The 15634-nt window shown below is 43.6% G+C and overlaps 1 protein-coding gene across 1 annotated transcript in view; it reads left to right on the forward strand.

Moving 5' to 3' along the window:
• PDK3 (pyruvate dehydrogenase kinase 3) overlaps positions 1-15634 on the forward strand; it is a 137664-nt gene that overhangs the window by 96574 nt on the left and 25456 nt on the right. Inside the window, exons 6-7 of the mRNA XM_077480768.1 lie at positions 673-750; positions 2618-2694. Of these exons, the coding sequence (XP_077336894.1) occupies positions 673-750; positions 2618-2694 (155 nt within the window). The remainder of the gene's footprint in view (positions 1-672; positions 751-2617; positions 2695-15634) is intronic.

Consider the following 15634-nt stretch of genomic DNA (forward strand, 5'->3'; position numbering starts at 1 on the left):
CTGGGCGGCCGCTCTTGCCCAAAGGGGAGGCCGGGGACACCCCTGGCAGCACAGCACAGACCCCACAAGGATAAAACAACCAAAAGGGCAAACATATTAAAAAAATGGAGCCAAGGAAGGCACAGAAAAGGAAAAGATCAAGGTAAAAAGGGGGATACCTGTAGGGAGACAGAAAAGAAAAACAAAAAGGGATAGGCAACCCTGTGAGATACAAGTAACCAAAAGAGTGCAATTAATGAGCTAGGTGCCCCCCCCCCCAAGCCTCAGCCTGCAGACATTTACTTACTGGCAGATTTCGTTCCTAAAGAGGAAACACTGCAGGACCCCATCAAGACCCACAGAAGGGGTTCCCAGGCTGTTTAGCGCATTTTAGCGTCCGAACGCTGGTAACTTCGCACTGGGAGATGCTCAACTCAATCAGGATGCTGCACGGAGGCAGAGGGGAGGACATAGTACTGCTTACTCTTCACTGGTGTGGAGGAATGAGGAAAAAAAAGAATGGGGTGGGGCCTACCTAGGCCTTTGATTTATGCTATTCACTGGTCCTAAGGGAGTGGAAGAGAGGCGGCGCCTATCACTAGTATGCTGACATGTTGGTGTCAGGAAACCAGTTTTAGCTTTTTTATGCTGCAGTTTTGCTATTGCATTGTTAACTGATTTTTCTTTCAACAGATGCCTATGAAACAGCAAAGATGCTGTGTGAGCAATACTACTTTTCTGCACCTGAGTTGAAAATTGAAGAATTCAATGGTAAATAGTTTTTCTCTGTATTCTCAGCTCCAAACAATAGGTGTAAATAGCAACGCCAATATCTGACTGTTATTAGAAATAGTATTATCTGTTCAAGTTCTAGGTTTTAAATCAACTTTATTAGACCCCTTTCACACTGAGGTACTTTACAGGAGCTACAGCACTAAAAATAACGCCTGCATAGCAGCTGTAAAGCACCGCTCCTGTCTCTCCAGTGTGAGAGCCCGAGGGCTTTCACACTGGAGCGGTGCGCTTGCAGGACATTAAAAAAACTTCTGCAAGCAGCATCTTTGGAGTGGTGAAGGCCGCTAGCGGGGGGGTAAAAGGCCAAATAGTGCAATGAAATTGACGTTAAAGCGCCGCAAAAAAATGGCGCTTTACCACCGACACACCCACCGCCCCAGTGTGAAAGGGGCCTAAGGTAACTGTACCAGTAACCAGTACCAGTCTTTCCTGAGGTCTCGGGGCTGTGTCTAAGGCCCCTTTCACACTGGGGTGGGAGGTGCATCGGCGGTAAAGCTCCACTATTTTTAGCACCGCTTTACCGTCAATTTCGCGGTGCTATTCGGCCGATAGCGGGGGGCTTTTACCCACCGCTAGCAGCCGATAAAGGGTTAAAACCACTGCAAAGCACTGCTGCAGCAGCGCATGCCGGCGGTATAGCTGCACTGCCCAATCGTTTCAATGGCCACTCCAAAAATGCTGCTTGCAGGAGTTGTTTTTAACATCCTGCAAGCGCACCGATCCAGTGTGAAAGCACTCAGGCTTTCACACTGGAGAGACATGAGCGGTGCTTTACAGGTGCTATGCAGGCGATATTTTTAGCGTTGTAGTGCCTGTAAAGCGCCTCAGTGTGAAGGGGGCACTATTCCTCTCACTGAGTGGTCAAATCACAAAGATTGGCTTATAATGTTTCAAAAGACAGACCTGGGCAACAGGACACAAGACTGATGTGTCCTTTATACCCACAATTTCTCTCATTAAACCTTAAAGGAGAAATATGGGGTTTATAAAAATAAATAAACATACATACTCATGTATATGCTGCAGCATCGGTGTGATGCTGCAACTCTCCCATGTCAGCTTTAAAAATGGTATGGGGTCCCCCACACAAGCCATACCAGACCCTTATCTGAGCATGCAGCCCAGCAGGTCAGGAAAGGGGGGGGGACACTCGCCTGTCCCCCTGCTTTTCCTGATCTGCCAGGCTGGGTGCTCAGATAAGGCTCTGGTATGGATTTTGTGGGGGGCCACCATGCAGTTTTGTTTTTTTTCACATTTTGGCATGGGGTCCCACCATCAAGATTCCTACCAGACTCTAATGGCCTGGTATTGTAGGATCAAAGTTGGATCCCATTCATTGAAGTTGCATGGAAGGCGGACAAGAAGTCTTAGGGCAAAGTCAGAGCGGAAGTCGTCCGACTTCCATGTCGGAGCAGTATAAACCCGGCCTAAGGCCCCTTTCACACCGTCAGACCGTTCAGGTCCCCCTGTCAGCTTTGATGGCGGACCAGAATGGACGCTCCATGCTAGTCTATGGAGCAACGGATGTCAGCGTTGACATGTCCACACCTCCCATATTCCTCCCACTGACACCAATGATGGGGCACTATTCTTCCCCCTGACACCAATGAAGGGGCACTATTCCTCCCACTGACCCCCCCTAATACCAGAGAGGGGACACGATTTACTTCCAATGACACCAGGACAGTCCGGGCCCCCCTGAAGTTTGAAGGACAGTAAACAGCCCCTCTGTTTAGAAAATGTGGAAACCCCTGATATAGACAATCAGAAAACAAATAATGTGTAGTGTCTTTTTCCTTTGTCATGTCAGAATGAACTTCATGCATTTGCTCTTGTTTTACAGCTAAGGCACCTGGCAGACCTCTGCAGGTGGTCTATGTGCCCTCTCATCTATTTCACATGCTATTTGAATTATTTAAGGTAGGTGCTTAGTAATGCATGGTTTTAACTATACTAGTTACTTTGGTAATTACACTATTATTTTTTTTTTATTATTACAGGAAAGTCAAATTATATTTTGTTTTATTTATTTTTAATATTTACAAATAGTAATTCACATATTTCCATGAAACTATGATTTATCTTGCTTTAGTGTATTGTGCTGTAGCTGTTTTATATTTTGTTACATAAAACCAGAGAAGACAGTCAATGCTTCACTGTAGCAGCAGTGCGGTCTACCGTCCAAATGGGCTTAAGATTAAAAAGTGTTTAAACTTTTAAACCCTCTTCTAGCTTTGCATTCTTTCTGAAACAATTGGGTCAGTAACTAAAAAAAAGCCTTTTTTTTTTTTTGGAGATTTATTTGCTGCTCTCAAACATTATGTTGTGATAAAAGTGTAATGAACAGACTGCATTGCAGATAAAGAGCACTTGGAGAGCCAGTGCCATCACAGGGGTATAATTATAAGCTGGCCAATGATCAGTTTGCCCATCGAATAATGCTCATTGGGTCTTTTGCCATAATTATAATGCACACCTGTGTGTGCGCAGGACTGAATCCCATTTACTATACATTTGGATTTCTAGTTCTCAAATGACAAACCCAGTTCTTGGAAATGTAAAGTGTTTCAAAAGTCAAAACATTTTTTACCTTAATGCATTCCCTGCATTAAGAAAGAAAATGTCTCAGTAGTTGTCCCTGACTACCCGTAAGTACTTATAGAGTACTTATAGAAATATAAACACTCGTGCCTTGACAGTGAATATCTAGGGTAATTATGCAGCAGCTGTCTCAAATTGTGTGATTGATAATGAAAAAATGTCAGCGAAATCCCGTGAACAGAATGCAATTACCAATTAATGACATGTACATCCATATATAGAGCAATCATAAAATACTGTGTAATAAACATGCAAGAACTATATTAAATTAAAAGTCCATAACAAAATAATAAATTAACACCTTGCATCAGATGTGTGTGTGTGCTCTTCATTAAAATCCCACATGCTGGTGATATATAATTGAAAATGTGTCCTCAATCGACTGGTAGGTAAAGTAAAGGTCCCTACTCACCAAACGATGTTGACCCTTATTATCGTATGATAGGAGAGGTCAAACAAGCTTAAAGCGGAGGTCCACCCTAAAATGGACCTCCGCTCATCGGAATCCCCCCCCCCTCCGGCGCCACAATCGGCACCTTTCAGGGGGGAGGGGGGTGCAGTTACCTGGATAATCCAGGTAACTGCACCCACTTCCGGGCTAGCTCTCTGCGGAAAGGGGCGTACGTTACGCCCCTTTCCGCAAGCGCCCGCCCCCTTCAGCAAGTGCCCCGCTGCCTGCTGGGAAACACACAGCTCCCAGAGGCAGTGGGGACCGCCCGGATTGCGCCGCGCGGCTCGCGCATGCGCAGTAGGGAACCGGGAAATGAAGCCGAAAGGCTCCATTTCCTGATTCCCATACCCAAGATGGCGGCGGCAGGACCCGCCAGACGAGCGAGCAATCGGCTTCGGGTGCCGACATCGCGGGCGCGCTGGACAGGTAAGTGTCACTATTTAAAAGTCAGCAGCTGCAGTATTTGTAGCTGCTGGCTTTTAAAAAAAAAAAAAAACGCGGAGTCCCGGTGGACTCCCGCTTTAAGAGGTCTCCATGACCAAGGAATCCCCAAGACAGGCTACGATCAATATCTCCTTGCTACGGTCCGTAATCCAAGGGTTAACCTCTTAGCAATCAAAAAGAAAACAGGCTCCTCATAGTGTAAAAACGTTTTTTCTTCTTTAATAGAACTTTTAAATTACAGTCACCAAACAGGATTGAATCCTTATTGTAACAAACATAAAGGCATCTGAATAACCTCACAATGGCTAAAATGGGCTCAGGTATATTGCTGCGTACCACCTAGAGCCTTACACACTGTGCGTCCTAACTTGGCACGTTTGGTCATCAAAAATGACACCATAATCCGTTTCTGATATGCTGTTTTTGATGATGAAACGCGTCAAGTTAGGATGCACTGTGTGGTGTGTAAGGCTCTAGGTGGTACACAGCAATATACCTGAGCCCATTTTAGCCATTGTGAGGTTATTCTGATGCCTTTATGTTTGTTACAATAAGGATTCAATCTTGTTTGGCAACTGTAATTTAAAAGTTCTATTAAAGAAGAAAAAACTTTTCTACGCTATGAGGAGCCTGTTTTCTTTTTGATTGCTATGAGGTTAACCCTTGGATTACGGACCGTAGCAAGAAGATATTGATCGGAGCCTGTCCTGGGGATTCCTTGGTCACGTAGACCGCTTAAAGCAGAAGTAAACCCATCCATAAAAAAGTTTCAATTCCGGCATGTGTTGAAAATGTAACACTCCCATTGGTAGTGCTCTCAACCAAACTGTCAAACCATCAATGGCTGGTGTCATAACTAATCACATGTGCAACATCATGGCAGTTGTAGATTTAACAGAGGCAAAGATGGCAGCTTTCCTGGCTGAAAATGATAGAAGGGTTTACTTACACTTTAAGCTTGTTTGACCTCTCTTATCATACAATAATAAGGGTCAACATCGTTTGGTGAGTAGGGACCTTTACTTCACCTACCAGTCGATTGGGGACCTGTTTTCAATTGTATATCACCAGCGTGTGGGATTTTCATGAAGGGCACACACACACACATCTGATTCAAGGAGTTAATTTATTATTTTGTTATGGACTTTTAATTTAATATCATTCTTGCATGTTTAATACTCAGTATTTTTTGATTGCACTATATATGGATGTACATGTCATTAATTGGTAATTGCATGCGCTGTCTGTTCACAGGATTTCTCTGATTTTTTCACCCCCAAGTACTTACATGAGTCATATCTCAGTCCAGCCCTGTGACCATCTGCAGTGCCGTGGCTCTCTGTTCCCCTCCTCACAGGACACAGAGGCCCTAGTGGGAGCAATTAACCCATGCTGCTGTCAATCTAATCCTGTGAGGAAGGAGCAGGGGGCGGGGCTGAGCCACACTGTGTGTGTCTATAGATACACACAGCCTGTTTTGAGAGCGAGCCTGTAGGAGTGCCCTCTCAGCACACAGCTTAACGAGGGGCCACTTCAAGAAAAGGAGGAGCGGACAGTGCCGGCGGGGGTCCCCAGAAGAGATGGTAAGGGGCTGCACTGTGCAATACCATTATACAGAGCAGGTTAGTATACCATGTTCTTTTGTTTTTGTTGATCCTTCAGGACCACTTTAAAGCTGCATTTTGGACTTTTGCTGATAGCGATGGGGAATCTTTGGGTTTTATCAGTGACAATGGATTTCTGCAGAGGAGAGGCTGCACCCTCAATGCTACGTGCCTTTGCCCCACAAATAAAGACCGCAGCTTTTACATTTCCATTTGCATGAACCAACATTCACTAAAGATGTACGCTGTGAATACATTTAAATAGTTGTAAACCTCAGTCATGGAATCTGAGCAAAGCACATACACTCACCAGCCACTTTATTAGGTACACCTGTTCAATTGCTTGGTAACACAAAGTGCTAATCAGCCAATCACATGGCAGAAACGCAATGCATTTAGGCATCTGGACGTGGTGAAAACTACTTGCTGAAGTTCAAACCGATTTGAGACTTTGAATGCGGCTTGGTTGTTGGTGCCAGACAGGCTGGTCTGAGTATTTCAAAAACTGATGATCTACTGGGTTTTTCACACACAACCATCTCTAGGGTATACAGACAATGGTCTAAAAAAGAGAAAATATCCAGTGAGCTGCAGTTGTGTGGACAAAAATGCCTTGTTGATGTCAGAGGTCAGAAGAGAATGGTTCGAGATCGTAAAAAGGTAACAGTAACCACTCACTACAACCAAGGTATGCAGAATACCATCTCTGAACACATAGAACCTTGAAGCTGATTGCCTACAGCAGCAGAAGACTACACAGGGTGCCACTCCTGTCAGCTAAGAACAGGAAACTGATGCTACAATTCACACAGGCTCACCAAAATTTGACAATAGAAGAATGGAAAAATGTTTCCTGATCTGATGAGTCTTGATTTCAGCTTCGACATTCAGATGGTAGAGTCAGAATTTGGCACAAACAACATCAAAGCATGGATTCACCCTGCCTTGTATCAACGGTTCAGGCTGGTGGTGGATATTTTCTTGGCACACTTTGGGCCCCTTAGTACTAATTGAGCATTGTTTAAACGCCACGGCCTACCTGAGTTTTGTTGCTGACCATGTAAATCTCTTTATGATCACAGTCATAAAGTCATACAGTTTATGACTACCCATCTTCTGATGGATACCTCCAGCAGGATAATGCACCATGTCACAAAGCTCAAATAATCTCACAACTGGTTTCTTGAACATGACAATGAGTTCACTGTACTCCAATGGCTTCCACAGTCACCAGATCTCAATTCAATAGAGCACCTTTGGGATGTGGTGGAATTGGGGATTTGCATCATGGATGTGCAGTCGACAAATCTGCAGCAACTGCATGATGCCATCATGTCAACATGAACCAAAATCTCTGAGGAATGTTTCCAACACCTTGTTGAATCTATGCCATAAAGAATTAGGGCATTTCTGAAGGCAAAAGGGGGTTTAACACGGTACTAGTAAGGTGTACCTAATAACGTGGCCGTTGAGTGTATATTTGCAGTATTTACTTATCTCTCCCCAAAGCTCTAATTGTCCTTTCGCTCTGGTGCTCCGTTCCTCTGTTATCAGCATGAGTCACTTCTGAGAGGTTTTCGGACACATGAGATAAATTTGTGTCTAGAGGAGGGGAGAGCTCAGCAGACAGCTTGTCTTTTAAGAAAACAGATCATCAGCTGTGTGGAGAGGGTGTGTTCCCTTTCTCTAATCAGCTCTCAAACGGTGTAACTGCAGCCTCTCTGCCCCCTCCTCTATGCTCCTAACAGATTAAGATTTTTACACATTTTTGCCCTTTTGAAAGGTTGCATAGAAGAGAAGACAGCAGATAAACAAGTAAAACCTATGCGGGAGGATTTGTTTCAATTTTGTGTATCACCTGAGGCTGTTCACTTCACTGGGTATATATAAGGGGTTACAACCACTTTAAATCTGCAGGTTGAATTTCATAAAACAGCTAACAAATACAGACACATATGCCTTATGGGGTTGGGCAATTTGCTTTACTCAGTCGTGTTAACAAAGTGGAAAAATAAAACGTTGACATCTGATTCTGATCCTTGTTGATGTTCAATGCAGCACACTGACATGCGGGCAGAGAGGGAGAACAAGGAGTATAAGCCTATGCATTCAGCAGCACCTGCACATGAAACCTGGTACTGCAGGCAAGACATGCACGTGCTTGTGGGAATGCCTGTGAAGTGGATAGAGGCTTATTAATCTTCTCCGGTTTGGTGATATTGCATACATACTTCCAGGACAGAGCTATTTGTACAGAGCTAAAGGGATTGCCACAGGCATTAGTAGAGGTTTAAGGATTGGGAATTAGGATGTACGTGCTCTGAGCCCTGAGTACCAGCAGAGGGCAACAAAGCAAGAACTGAGGATATTGCACTACAAACAGAGGGCATGAGCTACCTGCCTGTATTAATAATCCTGTACATGCCTTCTAGCATTAGATTTACAGGCACACATTTTCACACTTGCTAGCTAATATTTCACACTGCATCCAATAAATATTTTATCCACACATTCTTTTCATTCATTTTTCCATCTGAATGTATTATATGGGCATATGCTATATCCAGCTCTGCTGCATGACAGTGAGCAACAGACTTTTAGAAAGGCTTTAGGCTTTTATACAATTTTTTGCACAGTAATGCCCTGTACACACGTTCAGACATTCCAACCACAAAATCCGTCTGATTTTTTCCAACGCATTTTGGCCGAAACTTGTGTTACATACACACGGTCGGACAAAGTTGGTGGAAAATCCGATCGTTTGGAACAAGGGGACGTCAAACACGTACGTCGGGACTATAAACGGGCCAGTAGCCAATAGCTTTCATCTCTTAGTTTATTCTGAGCATGCGTGGCACTTTGTTCATTGGAATTGTCTACACACGATCAAAGTTTATGTGATCGGATTTTGTTGTTGGAAAATTTTAGATCCTGGTCGCAAACTTTGTGTGTCGGAAAATCCGACAGAAAAAGTCAGATAGAGCCCACACACGATCGGATTTTCTGTCAATAAGATCCGATCAGACTTTTTCCATCGTAATTTCCAACCGTGTGTACAGGTCATAAGCGGTCTTTTTATAAAATATTTGCTGTGCAATTGTCTCAAACATTCAAACAGCCATTGTGGATAATCCACATAATTTGCCTAAAATGTTTATTTTCTATTATCATCGGCTCCATCTGGTGGCTGTAATCCAGAATTTTCCTCAATTTGAAAACTACCACATTACGCCCACTAGATGGAGCTGACAATCATAGGAAATAAACATATTAGGCAGGGGTGTCCAGCCTTTTGACTATCCTAGGCCACATTGGAAGAAAAGGAATTGTTTTGGGCCACACATAAAATACACTAACAATAAGGATAGCTGATGAGCAGAAAAAGTCGGGCAGATCCCAAGTAGACAGTCACTGATATAGATACTATACCTGAGTAATAAAACATATTTTTTCGTAATATTTTATATTATAAAAGTAAAAGAGGGTAACATAAAGCTAGTGTGACATTTAACACTGTTTTGGATAAACGAATGCATCAATATCTGGTTTGAAGGATGTAGTAGGAGCAATTCTCAATGAATTCTCAAGGTGCTCATCAGATATTTAAGTTCTAATTTTGCGCTTGGTGTGCTTCATCCTTGAAAAAAATTTGCTCACAAATATAAGTGCTGGCAAAAACTGATGACATGAATAAGGCGTGATTGTGAAAAGTGGTATATTTATCTTTGGGAAGATAAAAAAAAAAAAGAGATAGTTAATTTTTTTTTTCATCCAGCCACATGTAATGCTGCGTACACACGGTCGGAAAATGTTCGATGAGAGCTTTTTGTTGGAAATTCCGACCGTGTAGGCTCCATCGGACATTTTTCATCGGAATTTCCGACACACAAAATTTGAGATCTGGATCTCAAATTTTCCGATAACAAAATCCTTTGACGGAAATTTCGATCGTGTGAACACAATTCCAACACACAAAGTTCCACGCATGCTCGGAATCAAGCAGAAGGCACTGGCCATTGAACTTAAATTTTCTCAGCTCGTTGTACGTCACCGCGTTCTTGGCATTTAGAATTTCCAACAATATTGTGTGACCGTGTGTATGCAAGACGAGTTTGAGCCAACATCCGTCGGAAAAAATACCATGGATTTTTTTGTTGGATTATGCGATCGTGTGTACGCGGCATATAAGTATAACACATTTTTACAAAAAAAAAAGAAAAAACATTTTTTGTTGAAAAAAACATAGAAATCTCCCATATCTTTATCCTCACATGTTCACAATGATAGTTCAAATGTTTAATAATCTAAAATTATACACATTGTATATTGAGCACATACATAATGTATTCATGGAACAAAGATAGTAAACACATTACAGAGCACATAATCTATTTAATCTGTCATAGTCCCTCAAGGATCCCTATACAACAGTTATACACTCGAGGGCCAGGTTTGGATGCTTAACCTATTGGAATGTTTTAGACTATGGAAAGAAACTGGGGCATCCAGTATATACCAGTAACCATAGTGGAAATGGGGACACAGAAACCCTAGGCAAGACTAGAGTTCTCTCCTTTTATGTTGACCCATGCCAGCTGATAATAGGAAAATTTTATAAGCCTTCACTTTTTACCAGACACTGCCGCTGGCAGCTGATTTGTTTCCTTTGAAGTTTACCTATGGCCAAAACATTTTTTAAGCTTAAGAGAAAAAGTTAGGATCCCCGTCAGGTTTTACCACTTGCTTACTGGGCAAATATACCCCCTTCCTGCCCAGGCCAATTTTCAGCATTCAGCGCTCTTGCACTTTGAATGACAATTGCGCGGTCATGCAACACTGCACCCATATGACATTTTTATCATTTTTTTACACAAATAAAGCTTTCTTTTGGTGGCATTTAATTACTGCTGGGGTTTTTATTTTTTGCAAAACAAACAAAAAAGACCAAACATTTTGAAAAAAAAAAACAAGTTTTTTTCATATTTTGTTATAACATTTTGCAAACGGGTAATTTTTCTCCTTCACTGAGGCTGCACTGATGGGTGCTAATAGGCTGCACTGATTGGCACTGATGAGGCAGCACTGGTGGGCACTGATCAGGAGGCACTGATGAAGGTGCACTGATGGTTGGCACTGATCGGCACTGAGAGGTGGCACTGACAGGCACTGCTAGATGCCTCTGATGGGCACCGATAGGCGGCACAGAGAGGGGGCACCGATAGGTGGCACTGATGGGCACCATTAGGTGGTACGGAGAGGTGGCACTGATAGATGACACTGATGGGCGCTGATATGTGGCACTGGTGGGCGCTGATAGGTGGCTCTGATTAGCACCATATGCGGGCGCTAAGGGGACCGATGTCCCTCTACTCCCTCTAACAGAAGCCTCTTCTTTCTTTTCCTTCACACTGACAGCATGAAAAAAAAAAAACTATAACCGGCATCTGTTTATTTCTGTGATCAGCTGTCATTGACTGACAGCTGATCACATATTAAGAGCTTGCTGTGATTGGCCCTTTACCCAATCTATGATCAGCCGAGTCTCACAGACTTAAAGATCACAGAGTGCGCTGAACAGGAGGACGTCCGTGTAATTTAAGTCCAAACTGTAGCCGTCTTTCGGCTAATGCACGGGCAGCAAGTGGTTAATTGTTGTCTTTGTCCCTGCTGCAGAGATTCACTTCTATTTACTCTCACACAAGAGATTGGAAATGACTGCACACAGGTGTCAGCGACAGTTGTCAGGTTTGTACTCTGGACAAATCAATGGCAGGCACCGCTGCTGTCCACGTGTAACCACTCATAAGTGTTGTCACATACAAATACTGACCTTGGATGCAGCCAGTGCGCATCCAGGGTCAGCCTTTCTTTGGAGTTTTGGCTGCACACAAATTGGCTGTACAGTTACAGTAATTAGCCAATTTGTGTGCAGCCAACACAGAGACTGTTTAGGTGCCTCTGAATGCTGCAAAGTATCCGCACAGAAACTCCTGTGTGTATGTAGCCTAATGCCGCGTACACACGAGCAGACTGTATGGCGTACTTAGTCCGTCATACAATCCGACGGACAGTCCGTCATACTTTCGACTGAACGGACTTGACCACACACGGATGCACAAACAGTCCGTCGAAAGCTTGCGCGATGACGTGTACAGCACGTACGAAGGGACTAGAAATAGGAAGTCCAATACACAGCAAAGCACCCTTCCGTCGTGTAAATCCTTTCTGAGCATGCGCCATTCTTAGTCCGTCGAACTAGCCTACTGACGAGCGGATTGTCCGCTGAAACCAAAGTACGACGGACAGAATTTCGAAAAATCCGAAATACTTAGTACGCCAGACTGCACGCTGAAAAAGTCAGCTGAAGCCCACACACGAGCGGACTGTCCGCTGAAATGTGTTTCGACGGACTAAGTACGCCATACAGTCCGCCCGTGTGTACGCGGCATAAGAGGGGAAGTCTACTCATATGGAGAGAATACTTACATAGTTGGTAAACTTGAATAAAGACACTGGTCCATCCTGTTCAACCTGAGTGTCCGTTTTGTGCATGTGTTTAGGTCACAACCGTTTTCCATATGCCTGGACATCAATAAGTTACTGAAGCCCCATACACACTATCAGATTTTCTTCTGATTTTTTCCTTCAGATTTACCAAAACCATATAATGAATTCAAACCTTAGGAGTTTCAATTTGTATGCAATCAGACAGGCCCTTGCGCATGGTTTTGGTAAATCTGAAAACAAAAATCAGCAGAAAATCTGATAGTGTGTATGGGGCTTAAGAGACACATCTGAACGTTTTTTGAATTCATCTACACTCAGCACTAACACCACCAACTGTGAAAGGGCGTTCCACATCCATATCGCTGTAACTGTAAAGAACCCCTTACACCGTTTAGTATTGAACTTCTTGTCAACATTCATTGTGTGGCTGTAAGCCTTCTTTAGAGACCTTAGGTTAAAGCGGATCTTCACCCACTTAATAAAGTTTCCGCCTCTCCACCCCTCCTGTTTAGTGCATGAGTAGGTGTGTTTTTTTTTTTTTTCTTATTTACTTTTTTTTTTAAAGCCCCCCCCCCCATGCACGTGCACGGTGCTCGTGTTTCTTGGCCTCTGCACATGACATATCTGGAGGCATATTGTTTAATTCCATAAGGAGGAGGGGGACAGGCCTAGCAGCGTGCCCTCGGGAGGCCCACTCCCTGAACCTGTAAAAGCCAGAGGGCCTCTCAATGATGTCGCAAACAACATGCCTGCACGGGATTGAGTGGAGACAGAAAATGAGAAGATCTCAGCAGGACAACTCTGAATCCGCTGGGTGGGTGAGTATCTGAAATGGGCAGAACCCACCTCTTGCTAAGCAGAGGTAAACAAAAAAAAACTGTTCTTTTCTGTTCAGAAACTTTCATCTCACTTTCTGTCCCTGTGATAGTTGGATTTTGAAAATTTTGGGTGTCGTAGAAACAAGGATTGGTGATAAAGCTTCAGTGGAGACACCAGGCTAATGCCGTGTACACACGACTGGTCTTTCCGCCAGAATAGGTCCGACGGAATCATTAGTGTGTGGGATAATCCGATCGTTTAAAAAAAATATATAAATTTATGGACGGACCTAGAAATAGAACATGTTTAATATCAGTCCGACGGGCTCAATTCCTATCGGGAAAACCGTTTGTCTTGTTTGCTGGTCTGATGGATCAAATGCGACGCAAGGGCAGCTATTGGCTACTGGCTATTGAACTTCCTTTTCTAGTCCCGTCGTACATCATCACGTTCAAAATGGACGGACTTTCGAACGGACTTTAGTCCGTTCATGTGTGGCCATGTCCGTTCGCTCGGAAGTCTGTCGAAAGTCCGTCGGACCTTTTCTGCCAGAAAGTCCGGTGGTGTGTACGCGGCATAAAAGAGACACAGTAAGATAGTTACATTTAGGACCAAGCAGCATAAATTACAAAAAAAAGAATTTATTGACCAACTATAAACTGTACAGTAAGTTATGGGTGGAAACTAGGGCATACGCCCCAATAGTAGTGTGCACAGAGTAATGGCCTCAGACATGCTTCCAGCCTGGGGGACAACAAACATAGCCAGGATTGTTATAATAAACCAGTTCCACAAGTTCCAGATGGTTCTGCCCATGCAATGATGGGGGATTGCTGATACTGACAGGTCTGCCAGACAGTAGGTGGCAGCATGCGGTGAGCAGCATGATGGCCACCCTGGTTTCCGGGACCAACGTGGAGTGCAAGCAGCCGAAAGTGACGCTTTGCTGCCTCTGTTCCTAAGTATAAGTTGTTCGTAACTCAGGGACTGCCTGTAGAGGTTGCAACCATTCTTTACTCCATGCAAAATGAAAATAAAAAAATAATTTTGCCTAGAGAAACACTTTAACCACTTCCTTACTGCGCTATATCCGACGAAAGATGGCTACATCGCAGCTCTGTTGTTCCGGGGGGGGGGGGGGGTGTCTATGGACATCCTCCTGGAACCACACCTTTTGCACGCTCTGTTATTGCTGTGTTCTTAGGACACAGCTGATCACAGATCGTGGTAAAGGGCCAATCAGAGCCTCCATTTACCACGTGATCAGCTGTGTCCAATTACAGCTGATCACAGTGTAAACAGACTTGCCGGTTATCAGCAGTACTTTCCTCACATGTTGTCACAGTGAGAGGAGAGGAGAGCCGGTAACTGGCAATCCTGACAGGGGACATGTACACAGATAATCAGGGCACTGATCATCAGTGCCTGATGATCAGTGTAGCCCCATCAGTGACAATTAGTACCAATCAATTCTGCTCATCAGTGCTGCCCATCAGTGCCTCTTCAACAGTGCTGCATATCAGTGCCCATTAGTGCTGCCTAACAGTGCTGCATATCAGTGCAGCCTCATCAGTGTCTATCAGTGCACATCGGTGAACGAGAAAAGGTACTTATTTGCAAAATGATAAAAAAAATCATACGAGTACAGTGTTGCAAGACCACACAATTGCCATTAAAAATGAGACAGCGCTGAAAGCTGTTGATTGGCCTGGTCGGGAAGGGGTATAAGTGCCCAGTAAGCAAGTTGTTAAAGGCCACCTAGGCACCAGACTGTCACAAATGAATGCAGTGTTTCCTCTGTCTATGTCTGCTCAGTATTAGCTATAGTTTAGTTAGTAATATAATAGACATTGGAGATTGTAAATCACCATCCCATTTATTTTCTGTTGTAATTCTAGCACGCAGAATAGCTTTACCTAACCAAGGACGCCTCTGATTTTACAGGAAACCTTAGTCAAGGAAATTTCTGTTTTTGTGGCAAAATACAAGCTGTCATTTAATTCCTCCTGGCTGAGGTCACTTCCCAGACATGGACAGAAGGGTAATAAAAAGTTAAGCCTCGACTCCTGGGAAAATATGACAGGGGGAAATACTTCTTTTATTATGCCCAGAACATCTCCAGTAAATGTAATACTATTAATGGCACATCTGTTCGAGGGAGCCGTGAAGCACTGTGGTCCAGCAAAACTAGTTACTTTGGAGCCGTGACATTTTCCACTCTGAATCAAATTAATAACAGTGTGTATTGGAATCCAGTTAAGGATATAATGCCTTGCCATAATTGTTCAGAATTAGCGGTATCACTATCGTGATCTTGGCTACAGTTCAACCTGGTTACAGAGCAATTTACTGCTATAATAAGGGATAACGCTACTTGGGTGGCACGAAGCAGCAAGCAGTTCATTTCATAAGAAAAGATTGGCACTTTCCACAA

The sequence above is a fragment of the Lithobates pipiens genome, unplaced genomic scaffold, assembly GCF_037356315.1.
Source record: "Lithobates pipiens isolate NorthernLeopardFrog02 unplaced genomic scaffold, aLitPip1_a1.2 Scaffold_16, whole genome shotgun sequence".
Taxonomy (NCBI): Eukaryota; Metazoa; Chordata; class Amphibia; order Anura; family Ranidae; genus Lithobates; species Lithobates pipiens.